Here is a 16189-nt window from a genome sequence, read left to right as displayed (position 1 = left end):
TACAGGGGAGATGACATACAGGTATATACTATATACAGGAGATGACATACAGGTATATACTATATACAGGAGATGACATACAGGTATATACAATATACAGGGAACATGACATACAGGTATATACTATATACAGGAGGAGATGACTTACAGTTATATACTATATACAGGGGAAATGACATACAGGTATATACTATATACAGGAGGAGATGACATACAGGTATATACTATATACAGGAGCAGATATACAGGTATATACTGAGGGGAAAATAAGAAGTGTGAGGTGAAAATGAAGATGTGTGAGTGCAAAAGGAGAGGAGTGAGGGGAAAATAGTGGAGTGATTGGAAAAAGACAGGTGTGAGGTCAAAATGACAGGTGTTGGGGGAAATGAGAGAAGTGAGGGGAGAAAATGAGAGGTGTGAGGGGGAAAATGAGGTGTGAGGGGAAAAATGAGGTATGGGGGAAAATGAGAGGAGTGAGGGGAAAATGAGAGACGTGAGGGGGAAAATGAGAGATGTGAGGGGGAAAATGAGAGATGTGAGGGGGAAAATGAGAGGCGTGATGGGAAAATGAGAGAAGTGAGGTGCTATAACTAACAGTTAGTTACTATGCCTGGGCAACGCCGGGCTCTTCAGCTAGTCTAATATATAAAGCTGAATGTGTGTGTGTGTGTGTGTGTGTGTGTGTGTGTGTGTGTGTGTGTGTGTGTGTGTGTGTGTGTGTGTGTGTGTGTATGTATGTATGTATGTATGTATGTGTGTATGTATGTATGTGTGTGTGTGTATGTCCGGGATTGGCATCTGCACCGTCTCAGCTACAGCCACAAAATTTTGCACAGTCACACGTCTGGACCCTGAGAGCATCATAGGCTATGTTGTGAGGCGAAATTTTAACCCCGCGCGTTCCAATTCACCAAACAATTTTGCCCCTATCTACATAATGGGGAAAAAGTGAAAGGAAAAGTGTTGGAGGCAAATTGACAGCTGCCAGATGTGAACAAGGGGGACTTAAAGAATGAGAGCGACGGCGCCAAAGAGTATATACTGTACAGTTGCTAAGGTGGGGCCCCGACATGGGATACTCACCACACACGGGGATATGAACACACACACAAAATGCGCCACACACTATCACGTGCTTGAACACATATACCACCCTCAGCACACATTTCACCACACACACACCAACCTCCCCACATAAAAGTCGAAACACAAAAGTCACCACTCAAAACTCACCACGCACAAGATTCGCCACAAGCAAAACTAGGCTCACGCAAAACTCACCACACGTGCAAAACTCACCTCATGGAAAACTCGCCACACGCAAAACGCTATTTTGCCACACGCTATTTTTCAACACATCTTCACTAGGTCACATGTTGCTTGTTATGCTGTGAGTAGCCTGTGTGGCTTAAATGTGCTACCGTGGCCTGCAGCGTCTCTTGACTTGTCTCCCATGAAGCACATTTGGGTTATCATTGGTAGGCAATTATAAAGGGAGCTCACAACAGCGGATCTTGATGATTTCTGTGCTCAATTGCATTAAGCGTGGCAGAATATTCCTCAGATGACTCTTATTAACCCCATTGATAGTTGCCATGGAGCTGAAGTGTGGGTATGTCATACTCTATACTGAATAATTTTTTGGTGTTGTAATTTCAATTTTGAGGAGTATTATTATTACAAATATCTAAATACTGCATTTATTAATTATAGGTATTCCAATAATATTTTCATGCTTATTTCAGCTCTTGGGAAACCAGTTTTAAAAAATGGAGTTCATGGAGTGTCGTGTGAGGCCAGTGGCTCTACCTTAAGTTGGTATTTAAATGGTGTAAAGCAAGAGGTAGGGCTTGGTAGAGAGCCCCCATTTATGCTACCAGTAACCCCTGGAAGTACAAGCAGCCTGTCCCTTGCAGAGATTATTGGAGAAAACTGTAATGGTACAAAAGGCAAAGATGAAGAATTGCTGAGCATTCATTGTAAGTACTGATGGTGTACCCGAGAAGTGACCTCAGCTTGCCTTGGCAGGTAGCTGGTACAGGAATTGTTTTTTAACACTTTCATTTAAGATAAAATCTTACATGTAACACTGGAAAGATATATAGAGTGCAATGTAATGTAAAAGCATTCACCAATACAAGGGGGAATCCATCCTATATACCGAGGCTTAGAGAGTGTCTAATGGTTGGGGCTGTAGTGGACTTCATTTTCGGTCTTGGGGCTTTGACATTGATGGATTCATCATCTATTCTGTAGACTTTGTGTTATAGTTTTTTAAAACAAGCTTTAGTTAAATACTGAAATCTTATCCTTAACAATATGCTTCTTCTGAATGTAAACATTAGACTTCACAAAAGACAAGAGATGATTGATGGATAAAACCTCAATTTCAGAGACATATTTAGTATTTCAAAATAGAGATGCTCGACCTCACTGAAATGGGAATCATTTACACTGCACAAAAAAATAAAGGGAACACTTAAACAACAGAATATAACTCCAAGTAAATCAAACTTCTGTGAAATCAAACTGTCCACTTAGGAAGCAACACTGTTTGACAATCAATTTCACATGCTATTGTGCAAATGGAATAGACAACAGATGGAAATTATTGGCAATTATCTAGACACACTCAATAAAGGAGTGGTTCTGCAAGTGGTGACCACAGACCACATCTCAATACCAATGCTTTCTGGCTGATGTTTTGGTCACTTTTGAATGTTGGTTGTGCTTTCACACTCGTAGCATGAGACGGACTCTACAACCCACATAAGTGGCTCAGGTAGTGCAGCTCATCCAGCATGGCACATCAATGCGAGCTGTGGCAAGAAGGTTTGCTGTGTCTGTCCGCGTAGTGTCCAGAGGCTGGAGGCGCTACCAGGAGACAGTCCAGTACACCAGGAGACGTGGAGGGGGCCATAGGAGGGCAACAACCCAGCAGCAGGGCTGCTACCTCAGCCTTTGTGCAAGGAGGAACACTGCCAGAGCCCTGTAAAATGACCTCCAGCAGGCCACAAATGTGCATGTGTCTGCACAAACGGTTAGAAATCGACTCCATGAGGATGGTCTGAGTGCCGAACGTCCACAGATGGGGGTTGTGCTCACAGCCCAACACCATGAAGGACGCTTGGCATTTGCCACAGAACACCAGGATTGGCAAATTCACCACTGGCGCTCTGTGCTCTTCACAGATGAAAGCAGCTTCACACTGAGCACATGCGACAGACGTGTCTGGAGACGCCGTGGAGAGCGATCTGCTGCCTGCAACATCCTTCAGCATGATCAGTTTGGCAGTGGGTCAGTAATGGTGTGAGATGGCATTTCTTGTGCTCTCCAGAGGCAGCCTGACTTCCATTAGGTACCGAGATGAGATCCTCAGACCCCTTGTGAGACTATATGCTGGTGCGGATGGCCCTGGGTTCCTCCTAATGCAGGACAATGCCAGACCTCATGTGGCTGGAGTGTGTCAGCAGTTCCTGCAAGATGAAGGCATTGAAGCTATGGACTGGCCCGCCTGTTCCCCAGACCTGAATCCGATACAACACATCTGGGACATCATGTCTCGCACCATCCACCAACATCATGTTGCACCACAGACTGTCCCTCAGGAAACCATCTGCCGCCTCACCAGGAGCATGCCCAGGCGTTGTAGGGAGGTCATACAGGTACGTGGAGGCCACACACACTACTGAGCATACTTTCCTTGTCTTGAGACATTTCCACTGAAGTTGGATCAGCCTGTAACTTCATTTTCCACTTTGATTTTGAGCATCATTCCAACTCCAGACCTCCATTGGATATTAGTTGTGATTTTCGTTGATCATTTTTAGGTTTTATTGTTCTCAACACATTCCACTATGTAATGAATAAAGATTTACAACAGGAATATTTCATTCAGTGATATCTAGGATGTGGGATTTTAGTGTTTCCTTTATTTTTTTGAGCAGTGTATTAGTAAATATTTTTTAGGTTAGATAAAGAGTTATTCCAGAAGGAGACACTTAGATCCTTGCAGTGTATAAAGTTAACAGATAATGTGCGGCCCAAAAAATATCTATATAGTGCATAATTATAATCTGTGATACATTTTCTACCTCTCAGTCCCACCAGACTCTCCAGTTAGTACACCCCATGTTTCTGGATTATCCCTCCTACTTCTGCTAGTGATCCAGAATCAGCCTCCATCTGGCTTCCCCCTTCGAGATCAAGATGGACGATTCTTCACCAATTCTTCTCGCTTTCTCCTGTTGGACACTCGCAGTATAGATGGCAATGGTAGCCTGAGGGTAAAAGTTAACACCAAACAAAGTGAAGTGAGTCATACGTCTGTTGCACCAGCAGGTGAGTTATCTGAACCTGTAGCAGTACATCTATGATACTAGTATGAGTCTGAAGAATAATCCAATTCTTTCTCCAAATCACAGACCTCCTGTCCGTCAAGGTGGAGCTCCCACTGGTGCTTCTGATTGGGGCAGGGTCTGCACTGATTGCTGGGATTCTTCTGGTTAATATCCTCGTCTGTTGTCTTGTGCTGAAAAAGAAAAGAATCCGATGTGAGTGGTGAAAAGAAATCATCCTAGTTGGATAAGGAAATTTAGGGGGTGGGATGTGGGTGAGGATCCAAATGCACCTCTTACAAAATTTACTGATAATCTTTCTTTTTTAGATCATATGGGAAACCAACTAACACTAAGGTGAGAAATGAGCTGATCATGTCTAGCTACACTTTATGCCAAGCCCGTGATGTCTGCTAATTAAAGGGGTTGTCCAGCAAATTAAAATGATTTTTGAAAGGGACTTAAAGTTAAAAAAAAAAAAATAGTAGAACTGAGGCGATGCTGCGGCCCCAGGCTGGTAGGAGGTGGTGTTCAGCTGAGTTAGGACTGAGGTGATGCTGCGGTCCCAGGCTGGTAGGAGGTGGTGTTCAGCTGAGGTAGGACTGAGGTGATGTTGCGGCCCCAGGCTGGTAGGAGGTGGTGTTCAGCTGAGGTAGGACTGCGGCGATGCTGCGGCCCCAGGCTGGTAGGAGGTGGTGTTCAGCTGAGGGTGGCCTGAGGTGATGTTGCGGCCCCAGGCTGGTAGGAGGTGGTGTTCAGCTGAGGTAGGACTGAGGTGATGTTGCGGCCCCAGGCTGGTAGGAGGTGGTGTTCAGCTGAGGTAGGACTGAGGAGATGCTGCGGCCCCAGGCTGGTAGGAGGTGGTGTTCAGCTGAGGTAGGACTGAGGTGATGCTGCTGCCCCAGGCTGGTTGGAGGTGGTGTTCACCTGAGGTAGGACTGAGGTGATGCTGCGGCCCCAGGTTGGTAGGAGGTGGTGTTCAGCTGAGGTACGACTGAGGCGATGCTGTGGCCCCAGGCTGGTAGGAGGTGGTGTTCAGCTGAGGTAGGACTGCGGCGATGCTGCGGCCCCAGGCTGGTAGGAGGTGGTGTTTAACTGAGGTAGGACTGAGGCGATGCTGTGGCCCCAGGCTGGTAGGAGGTGGTGTTCAACCGAGGTAGGATTGAGGCGATGCTGCGGCCCAAGGCTGGTAGGAGGTAGTGTTCAGCTGAGGTATGACTGAGGCGATGCTGTGGCCCCAGGCTGGTAGGAGTTGGTGATCAGCTGAGGTAGGGCTGAGGCGATGCTGTGGGCCCCAGTCTGGTAGGAGGTAGTGTTCAGCTGAGGTACGACTGAGGCGATGCTGCGGGACCCAGGCTGGTAGGTGGTGGTGTTCAGCTGAGGTAGGACTCAGGCGATGCTGCAGGCCCCAGGCTGGTAGGAGGTGGTATTCAGCTGATGTAGGACTCAGGCGATGCTGCAGGTCCTAGGCTGGAGGGGGTGGTGTTCAGCTAAAGGTAGGACTGAGGCGATGCTGTGTGGGACCCATGCTGGAAGGAGGTGATGTTCGGAGGTGTGGTCGCTTCACTGACATTTTGTAAAAGCCCAGAGCACTGCACTTTCCATACTTTTCAATGTGGTGTACCCCGGGAAAATGGCCACCAGTACCCCAAATTTGGGAGAAAAAAAAAGTGAAACTTTTAATCTGGAAAATACGGTAAACCTTCAGAGTCTTATTTTGATGCACACCTGGTTCTTAGCATCATGGTCTCTACAATCTGGAAATGGTTGTAAATGCCCATCAGGCAATCACTAGTTGAGATGAGCATCCAGTGATTGGATTAGAGGAAATTTCCGGTATATCGAGATGAGACCAAGGAAGTAGACACCTGCGGGAAAAGAGTAAATAAGATCTGGGACAAGAGCTTTTATTTAAAAAAAAAAAATCTGAGCCCTTTTAAAAATATTTTGTAATTGCTGAACAAACCTTGTATAGTACTTGCATTACATATGCATGACCAGGAGATGCAGGTCTTTCATTAACAAACAGGTTTTTTACTTGAAGCCACTTCAGCAGATGAAACCACACACAAACCTTATGGTGCTTTCACACTGTGTTTTGACACTCATCTGTAGTGCCTGATGAGGCTTACGTCTGAACTTCACCATAAAACAGGATTTGGGCGTATGCGCCAACTGGGCCATAATGGTGCTAACAGAGTGAACGTGCAATCTGTCATACATTATTTTTGGGCATATATGCCTACTAGGCGGACACTCAGACGTAGTAGACAGAGTCTGGGTGTCCGCATTCAGAGGAACACAGATTTCTTTTAGTTTCCTGATCATCTCTGTGATGCTGTGATTTCATACTTTATATGCAGCCACGATATCACTTTTGTGATTAGACATTGGGTATAGTGGGATCAAAACAATTTTTAACAATAAAAAAGGGTTTACTTCTAAACTCATAAGGGTTTTCAAGTAATCAGACACCTACTCTTATTAAACTTTTGCTTAAATCTGCATTAGAGGTCTCATTCAGGATTTCTGTTGCAAATTCTGTCATTCTTGTATGCAGCTCTTTATTTCACTCATCAAAATAAAGTGTTCCATCAAGGACCCCTGCTGTCCATTATACGATTTTTTGTAGTGACTTCTGTAATAAACAGATGTAATTGGAAATTGTGTATGAAGGCTATGGGTAGTGTAGGGATTTAGCTCATTGATAGTTTGCACCGTTCACTCAAGCTCGCAGTTTCTTGTCCAAGCAGGAAAGTTTATTAACTCCATAAACTTCCAGCAGAAAGTAATAACAAAACAAAGAGTCCAATATAGCCACAAAAAAAAAAAAAACCACGAGCGGCACAATCCCTTGTCCAACAGTGTGAACGAGACTCTATTCAGGGTATGCTACCAGATGTGACTCATCCATATACCGCTGACTTATGACTTCGGGTGCTCCTTCAGGAAAAAAGACTTCTATGTACATAATCCTTGTAAGAACAGCAATAAGGGCACTCACCAGTCTTCAAAAGTCACTTCTTTATTATCAATAACTCCAGATAAAATTCATGGCCGGGGGAGAGGGAGCCGAAGCTCGTGTGAGCAGGGGAGGACGACGGCCGTTTCGCGCTGTGCCTGCACTTCTACGGGTCGATTTGTGCTCAGGACAGACAGCGGATATAGTGCACCGGCCATGACACACCCAGCCACCAAATCCCTCCCACAAACCATAAAGATACAAAATATAAAAAGCACATTAAAAACAATATAAAGCTATAACAATGGTTACAAAATTAAACTGACCAATAAATTCCAAAAACTGTTACCGGTAATTAGATTTACAGCGTCCCAGCTCGCGACGCTACGCAAAGAGTCCATATAGAAGTAACAGAGCAGTTCAGCTGCTCAATATTCAAAGCCCAACACTCGGCTGTGACGCTGTCGCTAGTCACTTCTCACGGTCAAGCCATGAGTCAGAATGGTCAAGGAGTCCAAGGTCAGAAACCAGGAAGATACGTCATAAACAGGAAGAGACAAAAAGCGTAGTCAGGTAAAGTTCTGAGGTCGGGGTACCGGGAGGATAATGGATTGGAGCAGAAGGGTTAAACAGGCGGATGGTCAGAACGAAATCCAAGGTCAGGGAACAGATAAAGCATACAGAACTCAAGGCACAGGGAGCACAAACATCACTTGTTGAATGTACATCTGCCAGTGGTCTGAGAGAAGCTTCTCAGTTAAGTAGGCATGGCAATCACCCAGGATAGTGAACACTTAGAGACAGCCGACAACTCCCAGTCACAGATTGGCTAGTCGAGTTGTCAATCAACACACTGACAGCTCAACACGCCCCTGAACCAGATTGGAGGGCCATGCTGTCAATCAAAGTACTGACAGTTTTAGCACGCCCCTGTACCGCATTGGACGGCCGAGCTGTCAGAAACTGCATCCCAGACACCCTGAGGGGTGGAATCGTGACATCGGCCTCTTGCAGAGTTTAAACAACTTACACAGGTCCTCCACCTTGTATACATAGACCCAAATACAAGAGGTGTTTGCACCTGTTCTCCCAGACAAGGAATGAACACATCAGCTGCCCTTTCAAAATAGACCCATATCTTGTCTCTTTTAACTCTCTCAGCAGCTCCTATCCAGGATTCTGCCATCTGCTTCTTTACATCCCCTCCCCCTCTGCCCAAAACAAGGGACTTGGCATCTTCACACAACCAATTGTGAACTCCATCCCGCCAATACTTGACCAAGTGATAGGACATACCTTGTGGGGCTTTCTTTTCATTGGTTGGTAAACATTACAGTGGCCTTCTCCAACCTTTTCCAACACTTAATAGGGTCCTTGCCACTTGGTGATTAATTTGTTCCCCATGGAGGGCACCGATACCCACACCCGATCCACAGATTTAAATTGTTTCACCGTAGTCCACAGACTATACCCCCATGATCATGCCTTGAGGAAACGCTCTTTTGCATGGCCTGTTAATTTGGTCCCTTGGCATAACCGATCATTATGCTTAGTCAAACTTGCAACCCAAATACTGGTTCAACAACATTTAGCACCCTTACTTTTTCCAAAATATTTTTTTAATCAAAGTTCCTCAGTTGGGCGGTTTTAAAGTTTCCCCTGGGCAGCTCCAACTCAGGGATATTGTCTTCAGGAAATGCTTCCTCCTCCTTGTCGACAGCCATTATTGACAACGGAAGCTCGTCAGCAATGGCATATGACGAGGTTTCTTCAATTGTGACTCAGCTGAGCTACCATTTCATGGCCAAGTAATATAAGCTTTTTTTTTTTTTTTCTAATTTCTTATAATTACCTAGTCCAGGCTCCCGTCCACCATCTTCTCTTCTATGAAGTGCAGCATTGGGTGCTTGACAGTACAATGATGTCACTGCATCGTGCCATCCATGTTCCCTGCTTGCACCTTCTCCAACAAGAATTGGAGTTCCCAGCAGAGCAGGAGGCTCATTATTACAGCTCTTCTCCTCCTGTCCTGGCGCTGATATAAATTGTATTTGTGGTTTTCTAAGGGATTCAGGTCTGTACAAAGTGCAGGCCACTCCATTTGAGGTACCCCAGTCATCAGCAGCTGCTCCCTAATGATGCGACCTCGATGAGTTTGAGTATTGTCATCCATGAAGATGAGATTAGGCCTGTGTTGTTTGTGTGGAGGCACAAAGACTGGATTACTGATGTGTCATGAATCCCCAATGGCGAGGGATAGCACAGGACAAGCGAAGTATAACAAATATCGGACGAGCTCTAGGGTGATGGAACCTGGGCTGACCGCTGCCCTACGCCTGACAAACGCAACTAGAGATAGCCAGGGAGCGTGCCTACGTTGGTTCTAGACGCCACGCACCAGCCTAAGAGCTAACTAGTACTGCAGAGAAAACAAAGACCTCACTTGCCTCCAGAGGAATTAACCCCAAAGGTATAGTTGCCCCCCACATGTATTGACGGTGAAATGAGAGGAAGGCACACACATAGAGATGATATATATAGCTTTAGCAAATAGAGGCCCGCTGAAAACTAGAAAGCAGAATGATACAAAAGGGGACTGAGCGGTCAGCAAAAAACCCTAATCAAAAATACCATCCTGAGATTACAAGAACCCATGTGCCAACTCATGGCACATGGGGAGAACCTCAGTCCACTAGAGCAACCAGCTAGCATAGAGACATTCTAAGCAAGCTGGACCAAAAACCAAACAACTGAAAATCAGCACTTAGCTTATCCTGAAAGATCTGGGAGCAGGTAGCAGGAACCAAACAGAGCACATCTGAACACATTGATAGCCGGCAAGGGAAATGACAGAAAGGCCAGGTAAAATAGGAAACACCCAGCCACTGATGGACAGGTGGAAACCAAAGGCCGCAACCCACCAAAGTCACCCAGTACCAGCAGTAACCACCAGAGGGAGCCCACAAACAGAATCCACAACAGTACCCCCCCCTTGAGGAGGGGTCACCGAACCCTCACGAGAACCCCCAGGGCGATCAGGGTGAGCTCTATGGAAGGCGCGGACCAAATCAGTCGCATGAACATCGGAGGCGACCACCCAGGAATTATCCTCCTGACCATAACCCTTCCACTTAACCAAATACTGGAGTCTGCGTCTGGAAACACGAGAATCCAAGATCTTTTCAACAACATACTCCAATTCTCCCTCCACCAGCACCGGAGCAGGAGGCTCGACCGAAGGAACAACGGGCACCTCATACCTCCGCAACAACGACCGATGGAACACATTATGAATAGCGAACGATGCTGGGAGATCCAAACGGAAAGATACAGGGTTAAGAATCTCCGAGATCCTATAAGGACCGATGAACCGAGGCTTGAACTTAGGAGAAGAGACCTTCATAGGGACAAAACGAGAAGACAACCACACCAAGTCCCCAACAAGAAGTCGGGGACCCACGCGGCGACGGCGATTAGCAAACTGCTGAGTCTTCTCCTGAGATAACTTCAAATTGTCCACCACCTGATTCCAAATCTGATGTAGCCTGTCCACCACCACGTCCACTCCAGGACAATCCGAAGATTCCCCCTGACCAGAGGAAAAACGAGGATGAAACCCCGAATTACAAAAAAAAGGAGAGACCAACGTGGCAGAACTAGCCCGATTATTAAGAGCAAATTCGGCCAGTGGCAAAAAAGCAACCCAGTCATCCTGATCAGCCGAAACAAAACACCTCAAATAAGTTTCCAAGGTCTGATTAGTTCGCTCCGTCTGGCCATTCGTCTGAGGATGGAATGCAGACGAGAAAGACAAATCAATGCCCATCTTGGCACAAAACGTCCGCCAAAATCTAGACACAAACTGGGATCCCCTGTCAGAAACGATATTCTCCGGAATCCCATGCAAACGAACCACGTTCTGAAAAAACAAAGGAACCAACTCAGAGGAGGAGGGCAACTTAGGCAAGGGCACCAAATGAACCATCTTAGAAAAACGGTCACACACAACCCAGATAACGGACATTTTCTGTGAAACCGGGAGATCAGAAATAAAATCCATGGAAATGTGCGTCCAAGGCCTCTTCGGGATGGGCAATGATAACAACAACCCACTAGCCCGTGAACAGCAAGGCTTAGCTCGAGCACACACTTCACAAGACTGCACAAAGGTACGCACATCCCTAGACAAGGAAGGCCACCAAAAAGACCTGGCCACCAAGTCTCTTGTACCAAATATTCCAGGATGACCAGCCAACACAGAAGAATGGACCTCGGAGATGACTCTACTGGTCCAATCATCCGGAACAAACAGTCTTTCTGGTGGACATCGATCCGGTTTATCCACCTGAAACTCCTGCAATGCGCGTCGCAAGTCCGGGGATACGGCGGACAATATTACCCCATCCCTAAGGATACCAGCAGGCCCAGTGTCTCCAGGAGAGTCAGGCACAAAACTCCTGGAAAGAGCATCCGCCTTCACATTCTTTGAACCTGGCAGGTATGAAACCACGAAATTGAAACGAGAAAAAAATAACGACCAACGAGCCTGTCTAGGATTCAAACGCCTGGCAGACTCAAGGTAAATGAGATTCTTGTGATCAGTCAAGACCACCACGCGATGTTTAGCACCCTCAAGCCAATGACGCCACTCCTCAAATGCCCACTTCATGGCCAAAAGCTCCCGATTACCCACATCATAATTGCGCTCGGCGGGCGAGAATTTTCTAGAGAAGAAAGCACATGGCTTCATCACCGAGCCATTAGAACTTCTCTGTGACAAAACCGCCCCCGCTCCAATCTCGGAAGCATCAACCTCCACCTGAAAAGGAAGTGAAACATCAGGTTGGCACAACACAGGAGCAGAAGAAAACCGGCGCTTAAGTTCCCGAAAGGCCTCCACGGCCGCAGGAGACCAATCAGCAACATCAGCACCCTTTTTAGTCAAATCAGTCAAAGGTTTAACAATACTGGAAAAATTAGCAATGAACCGACGATAAAAATTAGCAAACCCCAAGAACTTCTGAAGGCTCTTAACAGATGTAGGCTGTGTCCAGTCACAAATAGCCTGAACTTTAACGGGATCCATCTCAATAGTAGAAGGAGAAAAAATGTACCCCAGAAAAGAAATCTTCTGGACTCCGAAGAGACACTTTGAGCCCTTCACAAACAGAGAATTGGCCCGCAAAACCTGAAACACCTTCCTGACCTGTAGAACATGAGACTCCCAGTCATCAGAAAACACCAAAATATCATCCAAATACACAATCATAAACTTATCCAGATATTCACGGAAAATATTGTGCATAAAGGACTGAAAGACTGACGGAGCATTGGAGAGTCCAAAAGGCATTACCAAATACTCAAAATGGCCCTCAGGCGTATTAAATGCGGTTTTCCACTCATCCCCCTGTTTTATCCGCACCAGATTATACGCACCACGAAGATCTATCTTAGTGAACCACCTAGCCCCCTTAATGCAAGCAAACAAATCAGTAAATAAAGGCAATGGATACTGGTATTTGACTGTAATCTTATTCAGAAGGCGATAATCTATACAAGGCCTCAGGGAACCATCTTTTTTTGCCACGAAAAAAAAACCTGCTCCCAGAGGGGACGAAGATGGACGAATATGTCCCTTTTCCAAGGACTCCTTAATATAATTCCGCATAGCAGTATGCTCTGGCAGTGACAGATTAAATAAACGACCCTTAGGGAACTTACTGCCAGGAATCAATTCTATCGCACAGTCACACTCTCTATGAGGAGGAAGCGAATTGAGCTTAGGCTCCTCAAAAACATCCCTATAATCCGACAAAAACACAGGGATCTCCGAAGGAGTAGATGAAGCGATAGAAATCGGAGGTGCATCATCATGAACCCCCTGACATCCCCAGCTTAGCACAGACATTGTTTTCCAGTCCAGGACAGGATTATGAGTTTGTAACCATGGCAGACCAAGCACTAGTACATCATGTAAATTATACAGTACAAGGAAGCGAATCACCTCCTGATGAACGGGAGTCATGCGCATGGTCACTTGTGTCCAATACTGCGGTTTATTCATAGCCAATGGTGTAGAATCAATTCCCTTCAGAGGAATAGGAACTTTCAGAGGCTCTAGACTAAAACCGCAGCGTTTAGCAAATGACCAATCCATAAGACTCAGGGCAGCGCCTGAATCCACATAGGCATCGACGGAAATGGAAGACAGTGAAAAAATCAGAGTCACAGACAAAATGAACTTAGACTGCAGAGTATCAATGGCAAAAGATTTATCAACCCTTTTTGTGCGTTTAGAGCATGCTGATATAACATGAGCTGAATCACCACAATAAAAACACAAACCATTTTTCCGCCTATAATTTTGCCGTTCACTTCTGGACTGAATTCTATCACATTGCATAGTCTCAGGTGCCTGTTCAGAAGACACCGCCAACTGGTGCACGGGTTTGCGCTCCCGTAAACGCCGATCAATCTGAATGGCCATAGCCATAGACTCATTCAGACCTGTAGGCGCAGGGAACCCCACCATAATATCCTTAATGGCCTCAGAAAGACCATTTCTGAATTTTGCAGCCAGGGCGCACTCATTCCACTGAGTAAGCACCGACCATTTCCGAAATTTCTGACAATATATTTCCGCTTCATCATGCCCCTGAGAGAGGGCTAATAAAGCCTTTTCAGCCTGAATCTCTAGGTTAGGTTCCTCATAGAGCAATCCCAATGCCAGAAAAAACGCATCCACACTGAGCAATGCAGGATCCCCTGGTGCCAATGCAAATGCCCAATTCTGAGGGTCGCCCCGTAGGAACGATATAACAATCTTGACCTGTTGAACAGGGTCTCCAGAGGAGCGAGATTTCAAAGAGAGAAACAATTTACAATTGTTCCTGAAATTCAGGAAGGTAGATCTATCTCCAGAAAAAAACTCTGGAATAGGAATTCTAGGTTCAGACATGGGAGTGTGAACCACGAAATCCTGTATGTTTTGAACCTTTGCTGCGAGATTACTCAGGCTGGAAGCCAAACTCTGGACATCCATGATAAACAGCTAAGATCAGAGCCATTCAAGGGTTAAGAGGAGGTAAGAAGCAGCTAGACAGCAATTAAGGGCTAGGCAGCAAAACTCTGAAGGAAAAAAAAAAAAAAATTTCCCTGAACACTTCTTTTTCTCCTGCTTCAGCCCAAACAATTAACACTTTGTGGGCCGGCTATACTGTCATGAATCCCCAATGGCGAGGGATAGCACAGGACAAGCGAAGTATAACAAATATCGGACGAGCTCTAGGGTGATGGAACCTGGGCTGACCGCTGCCCTACGCCTGACAAAAGCAACTAGAGATAGCCAGGGAGCGTGCCTACGTTGGTTCTAGACGCCACGCACCAGCCTAAGAGCTAACTAGTACTGCAGAGAAAACAAAGACCTCACTTGCCTCCAGAGGAATTAACCCCAAAGGTATAGTTGCCCCCCACATGTATTGACGGTGAAATGAGAGGAAGGCACACACATAGAGATGATATATATAGCTTTAGCAAATAGAGGCCCGCTGAAAACTAGAAAGCAGAATGATACAAAAGGGGACTGAGCGGTCAGCAAAAAACCCTAATCAAAAATACCATCCTGAGATTACAAGAACCCATGTGCCAACTCATGGCACATGGGGAGAACCTCAGTCCACTAGAGCAACCAGCTAGCATAGAGACATTCTAAGCAAGCTGGACCAAAAACCAAACAACTGAAAATCAGCACTTAGCTTATCCTGAAAGATCTGGGAGCAGGTAGCAGGAACCAAACAGAGCACATCTGAACACATTGATAGCCGGCAAGGGAAATGACAGAAAGGCCAGGTAAAATAGGAAACACCCAGCCACTGATGGACAGGTGGAAACCAAAGGCCGCAACCCACCAAAGTCACCCAGTACCAGCAGTAACCACCAGAGGGAGCCCACAAACAGAATCCACAACACTGATGTCATTCAAGTAGTAGGGGCTTGTGACAAAGTGTAGGGCAGTTCTGTATTGACTAGGCTCACTTGCCCACACTATCACCACCACCAAAGGCTCGTCTGGTGACAACAGTGGCTGATGCATAGCGGTCTGCTTGGCTTATTCAACATCGTTGGCGGCCATCATTTCTGGTCACTGTTAATCTACTTTCATGAGGGAACAGCACTGAGGCCCCTGGTCCCTCGTCCAACGTAGATGCATCCTGGCCCATGCAAGACGATGACTCCTGTTCCTGGTGGTGTGGTCAGGTACCCTTGCAGGTCGTCTAGCACGCAGATCACGCTGATGTAAACGGTTTATATATATATATATATATATTCAGGTGTCTGTATGAGGTATAGGTATATAATTACAGCACACGCATGTGGCTATAGACAGCTCTTCCTATGATGGGAATAATAATCACACAAAGCTTCATCTCTTCATTACTACTGTCAGTGGAGAGCACACTTTTAGATTATCAATGGTCTTTATGTATTTTACAGCACTTCTAATAACATGAAGCTCAATAACAGCTGCCTGCCCCGGGAGCACATGTCATTGCCATCCAACTTGCAACTCAATGACCTTCGACCTCAGACAAAAAGTAAGTACCCATGTCTAATTTCGTTCAATGATGCAATCCAGTAATTTGTCTTATAAATTCTATATTACAAGCATCTTCTAAACAGTTGGAAGAAAAAAGTCCCTATAATGAAGCAAACAATCATGTAAGTCAACCCTTAAAAGCCCTGCTCTATGACTCAGTAAAGGGTTGGAGGATTATTTATAGGGTACATGTAAAACCTATAAAAATATAAAAACAATAGTGTAGAGATATCCATTATTACAGTAGAGTGTGATGATGGGGTAGTAATAATCTTGCAGGCACAACACTATTCA

At 45.7% G+C, this 16189-nt stretch overlaps 1 protein-coding gene across 3 annotated transcripts in view; it reads left to right on the top strand.

The window, feature by feature from the left end:
- Window positions 1-16189, top strand: part of TMEM25 (transmembrane protein 25) — a 122673-nt gene that overhangs the window by 55013 nt on the left and 51471 nt on the right. For 2 of the 3 annotated variants that reach the window (XM_077250592.1, XM_077250590.1), the window contains 5 exons: window positions 1746-1979; window positions 4102-4341; window positions 4425-4553; window positions 4667-4694; window positions 15793-15893. In XM_077250592.1, coding sequence (XP_077106707.1) covers window positions 1746-1979; window positions 4102-4341; window positions 4425-4553; window positions 4667-4694; window positions 15793-15893 — 732 coding nt within the window. The remainder of the gene's footprint in view (window positions 1-1745; window positions 1980-4101; window positions 4342-4424; window positions 4554-4666; window positions 4695-15792; window positions 15894-16189) is intronic. The other variant, XM_077250591.1, reaches the window with a different exon arrangement.

The sequence above is a fragment of the Ranitomeya variabilis genome, chromosome 4, assembly GCF_051348905.1.
Source record: "Ranitomeya variabilis isolate aRanVar5 chromosome 4, aRanVar5.hap1, whole genome shotgun sequence".
Lineage (NCBI taxonomy): Eukaryota > Metazoa > Chordata > Amphibia > Anura > Dendrobatidae > Ranitomeya > Ranitomeya variabilis.
The sequence above is the reverse complement of the archived record's forward strand: the minus strand, read 5'-3'. Positions and strand labels throughout refer to the sequence as shown.